General features: G+C 44.6%; 1 protein-coding gene across 1 annotated transcript; it reads right to left on the bottom strand.

Annotated features, from left to right (window-relative positions):
* Nucleotides 1-2,373: 2,373 nt before the first annotated feature.
* Nucleotides 2,374-6,838, bottom strand: LOC143817571 (olfactory receptor 5AP2-like). The gene is made up of 2 exons (XM_077299065.1): nt 6,760-6,838; nt 2,374-3,320 (listed from the first exon to the last, which is right to left on the bottom strand). Exon 2 carries the CDS (start codon nt 3,310-3,312, stop codon nt 2,374-2,376), a length of 939 nt encoding a protein of 312 aa, XP_077155180.1. The 5' UTR covers nt 3,313-3,320; nt 6,760-6,838.
* Nucleotides 6,839-14,485: the final 7,647 nt, after the last annotated feature.

The following is a 14,485-nucleotide window of genomic DNA, read 5'->3' as shown; positions in this document are numbered from 1 at the left end:
GCAAGCCTGCCAGGAGGAATAAAGTGCTTCACAATGTCAGATCACTATTAACCTGCAAATTAACTCCATATCTTCAGGCCAATAGCGTTATTTTACATCACAGGTTCCCTTTAAGAAACACACATACTCCATGGATTGAAGGCTTATGACTGTTATAGAGAAGAAGGGCAGCTATATTGGTCACTGACATTTTTTTTTAAATGTCAGAAATGTATTTTTGTGCATTTTAACTTGTTTGGTTATTTTTCACACTTTAACAGATGAAAACAAGCAATTGAGATGGGAAGATGCACGTATTTCACATAGTTACATAATAATTCTGCACACTAATATCTGCACAATAATTCTGCACACATAGATATTCTCTTAAGAAAGACAAAACCACACTTTTACTTTCTTAAATATTCAGGTTTATTAATATTTTGGATTGACCAACAGCACTGTAGTTGTTCAATAATAAAATTGATCATCAAAAATACAAATTGCCTAATAATTGTGCACACAGTAGGTGCTATAAACACATCATATGTAATAATAACATATCAAAAAATATTTGGGGAAAGAAATCAAGCAGAAGATTTCTATCTATTGTCATCTAAAACATTCCTACTTTCCTACTCAGAACTATGAAAATTTCTCTTTTTAACGATGTTGATATTGTTTTATTGTCTTATAAATATTTGTTTCCCATAGATTAGATGCAAACATAGACAGGTCAGTCCTTTTGAAAAAAACTACAGTGTTTCTCAAAACACCACATTCAACTTCAACACCACCACACACAGGTCCAAACGTGATTTGGCACATCACATGATTGGGGGCAAAGAAAGACAACTAATGGTTGATATATTAGTGTCACGCTGTGACAGTCTTTGGTAAGGAAGGGGGGCCTAAAACTGTTCCTGGAACTGGGACCCTAACTGTCCCTGTTCTGGGTCTACTCTAGAAGGTAGAGAGGCCCAAGTGTATGATCTTACTATGCTCCTTTTAAACCCTGATCTGTCCTCTCCCCCACCCCATGAGGCATGGGACAGAAATGTAATGTAAACAAGACATAAAAGACAAAACAGACATAACAGAAAACCGGTAATATACAAAAGAATTAACGAACAACAAGGAAGAAGACAGGGACAGGGAGGAATAAACTAAATGGGAACAAGGAACAGGAGATAAGCCTCACGTACTACAGCAAAACACAGAACACTTCTACAACAACTCTACTCCAAATCTTAGCTTTAGCACAAAGCACAGGAAGACAAATCTTTCACCGGCAGGGACAACAAGGTCTCACCAGTTTATATAGGAGGAGGTAATGACCATATCAGAAGCAGCTGAAATGGAGCTGCATGTTTCTGACCAGCATAGAATATGGGACACAAATCACATCATCTCTGAAGAAGACCTGAGATTCATTACCCAACATGACCGTCTAACTCCAGGTCTTCCAGGGTGACATGACACCCTTGTGACAATTAGTTAAAGGGGTTGTTCAACCTTAGGGTACATGTCTGTAGTCACATAGAATGAATGAAGACTAGTACGCTAAGGCTGGAGAACCACTTCAAGTGCCTGGTCTAATGACACTTCTCTGCAGCACAGTGATACATGGCATGCAACCTACTCCTTACTACACCACCCCATGCTGACTGTTTACTGTATTGAACGCCTGTGTTTTTTCCGATTTTCAGGCTTTAGAACAAATGACACTTGTTCTGTGTTGTTCTGATCACAAGTGACAATATTTTTAAGTTACAATGGTTGTCGCTTTTCTTTCTAAGACGGTGGTGGGGCCAGCTCCTGGCAACAAATTACCTATTTTGTTATATGATGTATGGAGGAAAGTATAATACTGTATATTATTACTTGCAGAGCACACTCATAATCAAGATAATTACAAATGTATGCTATTGATTTATCTACAACTAGCCATGAATGTAAGATAGCTCTTTGCTGCACATTGGTTTGCTTGAAAACAATCTCCCTTAATTTTCTATAAACATGCATGCTAGGTTCAGCTGAGCGTGCATGTTTATTTCTGCAGCTTACCTACCAGAACAATAATGAATCCTGGAGGTTGAAATCCTATTTGCCCAATCCTTCCATTTAGGAAGAATACAATATGTAAAAGAATAAATATGTATTGTCTTGCCAACATTAATTTAATTTATTTGAACAGTTAGACAGATTGGCTAGCATAACAAATGTCAGATTGGCATAACACGATTATAATATAATGTTTTTAGTACAGGTCCTTAGGGTCCTCAGTCAGGCCAGGACTTCCAGGTCCAAAAATGTATCCATGCTTGTGTGAAAGATATCTCAGGGACATTTTTAATTACGTCTTTTACATGGTGCTAAAATTATCTTAAAAAGCTAAAGTAATTTATACTTATTAAGAATTTTCCTTGCTGTGGTTTTGACTTCAGTATTTCTTAGACTGTAAATGATTGGATTTATTGTAGGAATGATTACGGTGTAGAAAACAGAAATGAGTTTATCATTCATCTGCAGATATTCTGACGGAGGTCTGAGATATGTGATCATCAGGGTGCTGTAGAATATAGCGACACTGGCCAGGTGAGAGGTGCAGGTGGAAAGGGCTTTTCTTCTCCCTCTTGAGGAGTTAATCCCTAGAATAGTGAGCAGAATATTTAAGTATGAATACAGAATGGTGGACAGACAAATGACAGCGGTCAGTCCTCCAAAAAGAAGGATTACTACCTTGTTCAAAAATGTATCTGAACACGTTAATTTAAAGAGGGGAGGAATATCACAGTAGAAATGGTCAATCACGTTGGCTTTCCAATATTTTAATGAAAAGGCAAAACTCATGTGGATTAAAGAGTTCAAAAATCCTGCAAAATATGCACCGACCACCAGGAATCTACATACTACATTAGACATAATGGATACATAAAGCAAAGGCTGGCGTATTGCTACCAACCGATCATAGGCCATGGCCGCCAATAAATAACTTTCTGTAGTGGCTGAGCCTCCAAAAAGTAATAACTGTGTGGCACATCCACTGATGGACATTGATTTAATACTCCGGGTAAAGTTGACAAGTGTGTTTGGAGTTATAATAGAAGTATAGAAAAGATCAAGCATAGCCAACTGACCCACAAAGAAATACATTGGAGTTTGCAGATGAGTCCCAAGTTGAATAGTTACAATGATCCCTACATTTCCAAGAACAGCAAAAATGTAAAGTATCAGTAACACCAGGAAGAGAATGATCTCTAGTTTATGGTTATCAGTCAGACCTGTGAGGATGAACTCTGTGCTTTCTGTATGAATACTGCAATTATTCATTTGGATTACTGCAGTGAGAAAATGTACAATAATTAATAAAATGTAATTAGCAATGAAGAAAGTTATGATATTAAAGAGTAACTGTCATTTTAATTTTTATTTCATAATTCAACAGTACAGAGGAAAATAAGCAACGTTGTAATATATCTTAGCAGATAAATCTGCGTTTTTCTCCACCCAAAATAATCTTTCATAATTTCTCACAATTCTCAATTCTTGGGTATTCACTGTATTCAGTGACGATGGATTGTTACATTACTGAGATAGGAGATGGCAGCTGGTACTGATAATATTCCATGTAGATGGTAGAGAGAAAGAGGAGGGACAAACTCTAACTGCAGCTCCTTGTAGGACATCCACCACTCAGTATATGGAGGCAGGACAAAGGAACGTGAGTTTTTTTCAATCTTGAAGGGATTTTACTCAGGGTAACTATTAACCAGAATCTTTTACAGTCATGTGAGGTAACAGCTTCCAGGCAGAGGATGATTATACCTTTACTTTTTTACAACACTTCCAGCAAACATATATGAAATTCTCTTCACAGACAATTTCTCTTCACACACAGTGTCTTGAGGCCAGTCTTACACGTCCAGACAATTCCGGTACCGGAAAAATCGGTACTGGAGTTATCCGTGTCCGTGTGCTCACGTGGCACATCAATGTGGCACACATGCGGCAGCCGTGTGCCGCCCGTGTGCCGACTGGGTACCACATGGACCGTGCAGGAGACAGCGCTAGAGATAAGCGCTGTCCCCTGCATCTGGTGCTGAAGCCGGAATTCATTCCTTCTTGCCAGCAGCGTTCGCTGGAGAGAAGGAATGAAAAATCATTGTTTTTTTATTTTTTTGTGTTTAAAATAAAGATCCTTGTCACCTCCCCCTCCCACCCCCTGTGCGCCCGCCCGCTGGAAATAAAATACTCACCCGGCTCCCTCAATGCTTCCTCTCAGCGCTGCAGCTTCTTCCTGTATGAGCGGTCACGTGGTACCGCTCATTACAGTGATGAATATGCGGCTCCACCCCTATGGGAGGTGGAGCCGCATATTCATCACTGTAATGAGCGGCACCACGTGACCGCTCATACAGGAAGAGCTGCGATGCTGAGAGGAAGCATCGAGGGAGCCGGGTGAGTATTTTATTTCCAGCGGGCGGGCGCACAGGGGGTGGGAGGGGGGCGGTGACAAGGATCTTTATTGTAAACACAAAAAAAATAAAAAAAACAATGATTTTTCATTCCTTCTCTCCAGCAAATGCTGCTGGAGAGAAGAAATGAATAGCGGCTTCAGCACCACGCTGGGGGGACAGCGCTTACTGTAGCGCTGTCTCCTGCATGGCACACGGACTGCACATGGACAGCATCCGTGTGCGGTACGTGTTTTACACAGACCCATTGACTTTAATGGGTCCGTGTGATCCGTGCGCTCCCACGAACACTGACATGTCTCCGTGTTTTTCAAACGGACACACGGTCCATGAAAACACGCTGACATGTGCAGAGACACTTTCATTTTAATGTGTCTACGTGTGTCAGTGTCTCGGGTACGTGAGAAAACTGACACCACACGTACCGGAGCCACTGACGTGTGAAACCGGCCTTACACAGAGTAGCACTATACCTTCATCATCCACTGAGGTGGAGGGGGGATGAGTCTGGTGTAGGCTCTCTTACGCTTTTGCTTCCAGCGGTTACTTCCCTGAAAGAACTGGTCTTGGCAGCTTATCTTAGTTCAGTCTGACAGGAGGCTCTCTCTGATACTGTTTCTTCCTGCAGGTCCTGGAAACAACAGCAACTTTACAAAAATCCCCAGGGGCTGTGCCAACCACTCCCTGACTCCTGTAACCAGTTTAAGCCCTCTAGTTGCTGGATGACTCTAAATCATCAATGCAGCTTCTACTTGTCACAGGCTCCCTTTTCCTCCTCCCTTTCCTCTACATAGATTCTTATTAGTAGTAATTGTCATCTTCCAGCTCATTAATGTAAAATATGTCTTCACTGAATACAGATTTTACCTGTGAATTGAGAATTGTGTACTATTGATTAAATAAAAAATTAAACGAGTGTTAGTCTTTAATGATATACAGTAGCTGGAAAATGATTCCCCTATCCCCTTCATTGATCTTTGCTTCAGCAATATTTCCAACATATCAGCCATATGCTTTATAATTAACAACTTTCACCTCGTTTAGTTTGAATTATATTCTTTTGTTAATTAGTGTAGAGCATTGATAGGACTTTGATATTGATGGTCTCCTTAACATAGTTCTTCAGTATCAGATTGGTGAAGTCAAGCACCCAGCCCTGCTACTATCAGCTGTTTCCAGGTCCTTCAGTGTCCACATGTATACAAGGTACAGAAACAGATACTGCTGCTCTGCTCCCATTCACTTCAACAGGAGTTGAGCTGCAGTACCTGAAAATGACCACTCTACACTCTAGGGAGCTGTGCTGTTTTGACTCTGATTGCGGGGGTGCTGAGTTTTTTTTAAGGGGTGTATTTTAAGGTCGCTACTCAGCTGTATATAAATTATTTTAGCCCACTGACATTTTCAAAAATATTATATTTATATAGGCACACATTGCTTTGCACAGCTGAAAATATATGAAAAGTATTTACAGGAACAGAGTTGATCTAATAGCAAGCTATTATATTATAGTGTATACCTGCAAAGGGGTACTGTAACATCTCCACCAGGACCTGCTCCTGGGACATCTTCATTCACCAGGCATCACCGTATTTATTCTGCAGACGGTGCTACTGATAAAAGAAATATTGGAACCAGAAGTTCTGGTTGAACGAGAAGTCTGAACGATCAGTGAGGTCTTAGGGTCTGGACCCCACTGATCTATTACACATGTTAGGAATGCAATAGATATTGAATAAAAAATGAAACTATAGAAAGCCTTTAAGTCGCTGTGTAACTCTAGTCTATGCCTATCTTTCCAAGAGATTCTGAAATGTCAGGTGCCATTTTCATTGAATGAACCAGATGGGTGGAAGGTGGACAGTAAAGTGGATATAAGTAGGTATACTATGGACAATGCTGAACGTTCAAGGATGCAGCAATAATTGAAAAACAATAAAATAATAAAAGACTACAAGAAACTTAATGTAGCAAAAATAATTATTGTTATAGATTATTGTTATAGATTAATGTGGTATTTCATGAGCACTGTAAAATACCTAAACTAACAATCAGAGCAGGTACCCTACCCCTTGGAGAAAAGTGTGTTGTCAATGTAATATCACCACTGCAGCCAATACATTGTGATCAGAACAGTTCCAAGAAGCCACCAATGGACCCAGAAAGGGGGATTACCTGCTCTCTTTGTTAATTTAGTTATTTAAGAGCATTTGGTGTCCACTTTCTTAAAAGTGGAAAACCCCTTTAACTCAGACATGAATAGTATAAAAGAAAATAGTGAATTATTATAATATGATCTTACCAGTTTTTATACGTGAAATATTGATGCTTTATGACAATTTACTCATTAAGATATTAAATGTGGTACTGAGTCTTAAAAAAGTCATTTTTTTGTGAAATTCATCATTGGTAAATAGCAACATGTAAATAGAAGTACCATGACATCTGAAAGAAACAATGCAAAAAATGCCAAAGTAGAATAAAAGTAAGACTTTATGAATAAAAACGCATAGAAATGTAATAAATCAGTTATAAATAATATCTACTAAAAATGCTATAAAAATGGAACATAGGTATATCTTGCCATTTGCACATTAATGAAAAAGATAAAGCAAGGGTAGCTAATAGTAATATAATAATAATAGTAATAATAATAATAATAATAATAATAATAATCATGGATAACTATATATAGTATGAATACTAAATTAATGTGCACTCAGCGCTCACTCTGACTAAATAAGGCTCCTTTCACATTGGGTTCTTGCCCACGCTCATTGGTCCCATCGGTGCTTGTGCAGCGCCCCAGAGTCCTGGTCGTTGCAGTACTGTGGCTCCGCCACTAAGGGGAGCTATGGTACGTCTGATGGCACTGAAGGAGTTCACCTGACCAGGTATCACAGACACCAATACATTTCACAACCGGGCCTCCAGGGGGAGCTAAGGGTTCTATTCATTAGGCCACTCCTCACATACTGGTAAAACTGGGGGTCAGGCAGGAAGTTAGAGAGAAAGCTGACTGGGTTGGAACCAGGCAACACCTTGTGGCAGAGGGTGTTGTGGGGGAAGATTCGGTAGGGCCCCTGTCGGGGGTGGGATCCTGACAGAGGCCTGGCAACTTGAGAGAACGTTACGGGACCGTGCCTGCTCAGCATAGCGGCGGTGCCCAAGGAAGGATTAGAAGCGAGATAGATTGTGCTGAGTGAGAAACGAGATCAAAGCAACAAGGAGAATACCAGTAGGAGTCGTGCTGTGAGACCGAGGCAACATTCTACTGAGGCGCACAACCGGCGGCCGGAACGCCGAGGAAGTATTCATACATCTAGCTTCAAGCAATACTTCAAACCAACGGCAGGACAGTCAGTCATAGGCGGGCTGTCTCACCTAAATCACCTACGAAGACATAGGGGGCAACTTGTGGAGAGGGGCGACTCTAGGGTCCCGGAAGAGCTCCGAGCCTACCCGTCATACGGGTGCCGTCCTAACCGTAACATCAGGGAGGGACGGAAGATTAGCAGAACATCATCTAATCGAGTTGTGAGGGAACTTAAGAAACAGACACAACAGTTGTGGGGACTTTCCGTAAGCACAGCAGGGAAGGACCACAACACATAACGCTAGCAGGAAGGCACAGATTTCCACCTGCAAAGAGAACTCTGGAGGTGCCATTGGACCGGCCGGACTTGCGCAGCCTGGTTAACCGTATTCCGGATTGAGGACCCAGAGATCTTCAGTAAAGAGGTAAAGAGACTGCAACCTGGTGTCCTCGTTATTTACTGCACCGCACCACCACCACTATCCACATCTATTACTGTACGCCCCTCAGCAGGGTCACGGACCGGGTCTAGCCACCGTGACAACCCCAGAGCAGAGACTCAGAGGCCCGGTACCGGGTACCCCTCGGCCCTGCGGCAGTGGGGGCGCTACAACTTGGCGTCACGAACAGGATGTACTTAAGCCTGAGGAATCAGGTCATGTGTGCCTTGGAACTGTGATTTACTGTTCTTGGACTGTACTTTATTGCAAGGACTGTGTGTTCCCACTTGCCGCCAGAAGTTCCCGCCAAAATCGCCGCCATTGCAGCGCGGGAGAAGAAGAGGGGCGTGGAGTGGGCGTAAACAAGCTGGAGAGCGCGAAGGACAATGGCCGCCCAGTCTAAATATTTCTGCACTGTGAGGACGTGTCCGTCAGCAGCGGAGATCCGCCTCCTGATCCTCAATGGAGGGCGGAGACCGAGAAGACGACACCGCCCACGAAGGAGAGAGCGGGAAACAGACCAGGAAGCGACCCACGTGGAGGACACCATGGCCAGCAGCTCTGAACCCGAAAGTGGGGTTGAAGCGGAAGTCTCCCCCAACTACCCGGATGAGCACAGCAGCCCGTTCTCCGTGGACAGCACCAAACTCCTGCAGGTCGAGATGGAGAGCTTGCTCGACCAGCTCCTTCAGCTGAATGTGAAGGCCCAGGCTCCGCACCAGGCGGCGCCGGACAGCAGTCTTCCAGCATCAAATCCAATACTGCTGCCGAGGCCCTCGCTGACACCGCCAGAGGAACCCGCCACGGAGGAGCCTGCATCGGCTGGTGAGTCCGCCGACCCAGTCCCGCCGGCCGAGGGCTTACTAGTAGGCCCCGTTGCGGCACCCCCTCTCCCTGGGACCCATAGACGTCAGCGCCTGTTGCCATGGGAAGAGCCCACGGGTATGGAACACCGCCTGAAAGCCCCGCTTCGACCCACTACTCTGCTGTGTGAAGTCCGTGCAGAGCGCACAGTGTGCCGCTGGGAGAACCCAGGGTCCAACCTTATGGGGTCCCCCGGGGTGAAGACCCAGGAGGGAGAGATGGTACAGGCCCTAAGCTGGGAGGCATTCCAGGTCCAGCTAGAGCAGCAATGGGAGGAGAAACAGAAAGAATATCAGGCCGGGCTAGAGGCCTACCACCAGAAAGATTTGGCAGTCAAGGATCGGGCCCGCAAGGACCCCACCGCTCACCAGGCCCCGCGCAGGCAGGGCACCGTCGTCACCTTCAGGCTCCGCGGAGGTTGGGGCTTCATCAAAGAACCGGGCCTGTATGCGGAAGTGTTTGTTAATCGGAGGGATGTTGAATCTCACTTGAGGGAGGGTCACCCGGACCGGGACCTCCACCCAGGGGATGAAGTTACCTACACCCGGCACTTTGGGGAGAAGGGATGGTTCGCGTTAAATGTCCACAAGAAGAAGCTGGTGGAACCTGTTGTGGATTCTGTTTTTGGGCTCCCTCTGGTGGTTACAACTGGTACTGGGTGACTTTGGTGGGTTGCGGTTTCTGGTTTCCACCTGTCCATCAGAGGCTGGGTGTTTCCTATTTAACCTGGCTTCCCTGTCATTCCCTTGCCGGCTATCAATGTTCTCAGATGTTCTCAGTTTGGTTCTGACTACCTGCTTCCAGATCTCTCAGGATAAGCTAAGTTATGCTTTTCAGTTGTTTTGTTTTTTGTCCAGCTTGCTAAATATTACTCTATGCTAGTTGGAAGCTCTAGTGGGCTGAGGTGCTCCCCATGTGCCATGAGTTGGCACATGGGTGCTTGTAATCTCAGGATGGTTTTTGATTAGGGTTTTTTGCTGACCGCTCAGACCCCTTTTGTATCCTTCTGCTTTCTAGTTATAGCGGGCCTCGTTTTGCTAACTCTATTTTCATATCTATGTGCGTGCCTTCCTCTCATTTTCACCATCAATACATGTGGGGGGCAACTATACCTTTGGGGTTTATTTATCTGGAGGCAAGTTAGGTCTTTATTTTCTCTGCAGTGCTAGTTAGCTCTTAGGCTGGCACGAGGCGTCTAGAATCAACGTAGGCACGCTCCCTGGCTATTTCTAGTTGTGTTTGTCAGGAGTAGGGCAGCGGTCAGCCCAGGTTCCATCACCCTAGAGCTCGTCCGTTATTTTAGTTATTTTTTGCTTGTCCAGTGCGATCCCCTAGCCATTGGGATCCATAACAGGAACCCTCGACTAAGGTGCCGGAGAAGATCTCTCCCGTAGCCAAGGTGCCCCCTTTGGGTCGACCCACGATCACCACCGAGACCACCATGGTCACCCCAACGGGCACGATCGTGAAGACTACGACTTGCCGCGTTATAACCTCCACCGCTGTCGTGGCCACGCAGATGCCTCCTCAGGTGACCCACATGTCTACTGCCCCGGAACTGAAGACTGTGGGTACGCAGACCCCCAGCTGGGATCGCAGACCCCCTTATGCAGTACCGGGCGGTTCGCAATACCCACAGGGGTTGCCTCCGCCGGAGCTGCCTCCTGATTGGTTCAAATAAATGTTTTAGTATTCTGAACATGTACATAGTTCTTTAAACTGTTTGTTTCCTGATTTTGCTAAACCCGTCTAGGGTTAACTCTTAAAGGGATCCCTTTGTTGACCCGGGATCCCTACTGCTTTTTGGTTATTTTCAATTTTCTTCTTTGTTATCAAGAACTGCCGCAGTCATGAACAGTGCATGATACAAACTGCTTGTAAATAGTTTGCACCTTCTTAAAGGTGCTCCCTACTGGTTTTACTTAAAGAAGGACTCTTTGTGAAGATACCGCACCGAAGCCTTTGCTGAGTATGGACTGGTAGCTTGAGAAGATGTGCTACCTCATAAAGACTTGGTCCCCTCTTAAAGGGGATGTTCACTTGTTGCACTTAAAGAATGGTATTGCTTTAAGACAGATAGATAGCAATAATGTCTTGACAAAAAGAAAGTGATGATGATGTTTACATGTAAAAGTTATATGTATCCAACTAGTTGATTGTAAGAAATGATTGGTAACATTGATAGAAAAATGAGGACAGAGAGTGAACCCGTACGGGGTTAGTCAGTGAGTCCTCTTAGGAGCCATGTAAGGATGGCTCAGTGATTTCAAACCGAAAGTAAATGTTATGTTCTATACTGAGTATAGTAGTTTAAAAGGCAGTAGGCCCGGGCTGAAAGGGGCGGTCCTGTATAGAAAGGAGAGGCAGTAGGCCTGGAGCGGTTAGGACAGGCGGTCCTGCAGATTTAACGAAGGAGAATGAAAGAGAAAGAGTTAATTAATATTATAATGTTCAGAATAATTCTTTAGTGGGTTAGCCTGCACGCCCTTAAAGAAGAAGTCAGTTTCATAATGTTTTATAAGTAAGTCTTTAGTGGATAGGGAGTATACGTCCTTAAAGGCAATGTCAACTTGTTATTCAAAAGTTTGCACTGAGTAGAATACCCGGTTGGGTAACAGGAGTTATTTATAGCCTGTAATTTATAATGTTTAACCATGTTTGTAACGTTCAAGTGTCCTCACCTCCCATAAAGGGAAGCTCTGTTCAAGCTTACTTATTGTTATTGCATTTTCAAAATTGTATGTCTTTTTGCTAACCTGTATTGTTGTTTTCTTCCCAGTCCAGGAGTACTGGATTTAACCGGGGGGGAGTGCAGCGCCCCAGAGTTCTGGTCGTTGCAGTACTGTGGCTCTGCCACTAAGGGGAGCTATGGTACGTCTGATGGCACTGAAGGAGTTCACCTGACCAGGTATCACAGACACCAATACATTTCACAGCCGGGCCTCCAGGGGGAGCTAAGGGTTCTATTCATTAGGCCAATCCTCACATACTGGTAAAACTGGGGGTCAGACAGGAAGTTAGAGAGAAAGCTGACTGGGTTGGAACCAGGCAACACCTTGTGGCAGAGGGTGTTGTGGGGGAAGATTCGGTAGGGCCCCTGTCGGGGGTGGGATCCTGACAGAGGCCTGGCAACTTGAGAGAACGTTACGGGACCGTGCCTGCTCAGCATAGCGGCGGTGCCCAAGGAAGGATTATAAGCGAGATAGATTGTGCTGAGTGAGAAACGAGATCAAAGCAACAAGGAGAATACCAGTAGGAGTCGTGCTGTGAGACCGAGGCAACATTCTACTGAGGCGCACAACCGGAGGCTGGAACGCCGAGGAAGTATTCATACATCTAGCTTCAAGCAATACTTCAAACCAACGGCAGGACAGTCAGTCATAGGCGGGCTGTCTCACCTAAATCACCTACGAAGACATAGGGGGCAACTTGTGGAGAGGGGCGACTCTAGGGTCCCGGAAGAGCTCCGAGCCTACCCGTCATACGGGTGCCGTCCTAACCGTAACATCAGGGAGGGACGGAAGATTAGCAGAACATCATCTAATCGAGTTGTGAGGGAACTTAAGAAACAGACACAACAGTTGTGGGGACTTTCCGTAAGCACAGCAGGGAAGGACCACAACACATAACGCTAGCAGGAAGGCACAGATTTCCACCTGCAAAGAGAACTCTGGAGGTGCCATTGGACCGGCCGGACTTGCGCAGCCTGGTTAACCGTATTCCGGATTGAGGACCCAGAGATCTTCAGTAAAGAGGTAAAGAGACTGCAATCTGGTGTCCTCGTTATTTACTGCACCACACCACCACCACTATCCACATCTATTACTGTACGCCCCTCAGCAGGGTCACGGACCGGGTCTAGCCACCGTGACAACCCCAGAGCAGAGACTCAGAGGCCCGGTACCGGGTACCCCTCGGCCCTGCGGCAGTGGGGGCGCTACACTTGCATCTGAATCCCCCACAAAACAGGATTCCGGCTTGTACGCCTACTGGAGGTGAACGCCCAGGTGCAGTCTACTATGTCTGAGTGTCCTCCTTCAGCAGGCATAAATGAAGCACAACAGAGCACACATTGACTCTGTTGGCACCATTATAATCAAAAGCCCCATTGGCATTCTGCGGGGGTTCGGCCAAAAGCTCTGACGGGACCACTGAACGTGGTCAAGAATGCAATATGAAAGTACTCTAAAACAGCATGGACATTACTAAACTATGTTTCAATGATTTGCAAATAGCTGAGTGGCACCAAAGGACCGAAAACTTTGAGAAACTAAAAATTGGGAATTTGGCATGCTTTCAAATATCTTTAAGGTTTCACAAATGCTTCGCTCATCGGGTATTTGCATAAAGTACCCTCACTGCAATATTTTTAATATTTTGAAATGTTACTGTTTTATTTATTTTTTGCTTTATAAAAATATATACATGGTTATTTTTTTATCTTATCAGATATCGGATTGTTATCTGTTGTGAATTCCGCTCTTGGGCTCCCTCCGATGGTTATAAGTAGCATTTTTGTGAGTTCTGCTCTTGGGCTCCCTCCTGTGGTTTTGAGTGGTATGGCTGCTTCTTGGATTTAGCATCAGCAGCTGTTTTCACTGATCGTCTTTCTGGCTCTGCTATATTAGTCTGGCCTTTTCCCTAATTCAATGCCAGTTGTCAATTGTTGAGCTTGGAGTCATGGCTCTCTGAGGATTTACCTGTCACTCTGACCATTTCAGCAAAGCTAAGTCCTTGCTTGTCTTTTTGCAGTTCACTTGTTGTGGACTTTGTTGTTTTGCACTTTCTAGGTTTTGCTCATTTGTCCAGCTTATCAGTATGTATCTAGTCAGCTAAGCTGAAGCTCTGGGCAGCAGAGTTTGCCCTCCACACCTTTAGTCAGGTGTGGAGATTTTTGCATTTCTCTGCGGTGGACTTTTTCTAGTTTTTATTACTGACCGCACAGTGTTCTGTCCTGTACTAATTCTTTCTAGCTAGTAGTGGCCTCCTTTGCTAAATCTTGTTTCATACTACGTATGTCATTTCCTTCTCCTCTCACAGTCATTATTTGTGGGGGGCTGTCCTATCCTTTGGGGATTTTCTCTGAGGCAAGATAGCTTTCCTGCTTCTACCTTTAGGGGTAGCTAGATCTCCGGCTGTGACGAGGTGTCCAGGGAGTGACAGGAACATCCCACGGCTACTGCTAGTGTCTGTGTTAAGATCAGGAACTGCGGTCGGTATAGTTACCACCTGCTCAGAGCTAGTCGCATGTCGCTCCTTAATCACCAGACCATAACAGTACAACTGGCCAAAAATGAGCTGAATGCATCTCAAAAGAAGGAAAAGAAAAAGAGTTCTGAGCCATTTTTTTTTCTTTAGTCTGTTTTGTCTTTTTCCTTCCTCTTAATCTCTGGGAGATTCAGGATTTG

This window comes from Ranitomeya variabilis, chromosome 3, assembly GCF_051348905.1.
Source record: "Ranitomeya variabilis isolate aRanVar5 chromosome 3, aRanVar5.hap1, whole genome shotgun sequence".
NCBI classification, from domain to species: Eukaryota; Metazoa; Chordata; class Amphibia; order Anura; family Dendrobatidae; genus Ranitomeya; species Ranitomeya variabilis.
Note: the sequence above shows the minus strand (reverse complement) of the source record. Positions and strands in the feature narration are given on the sequence as shown.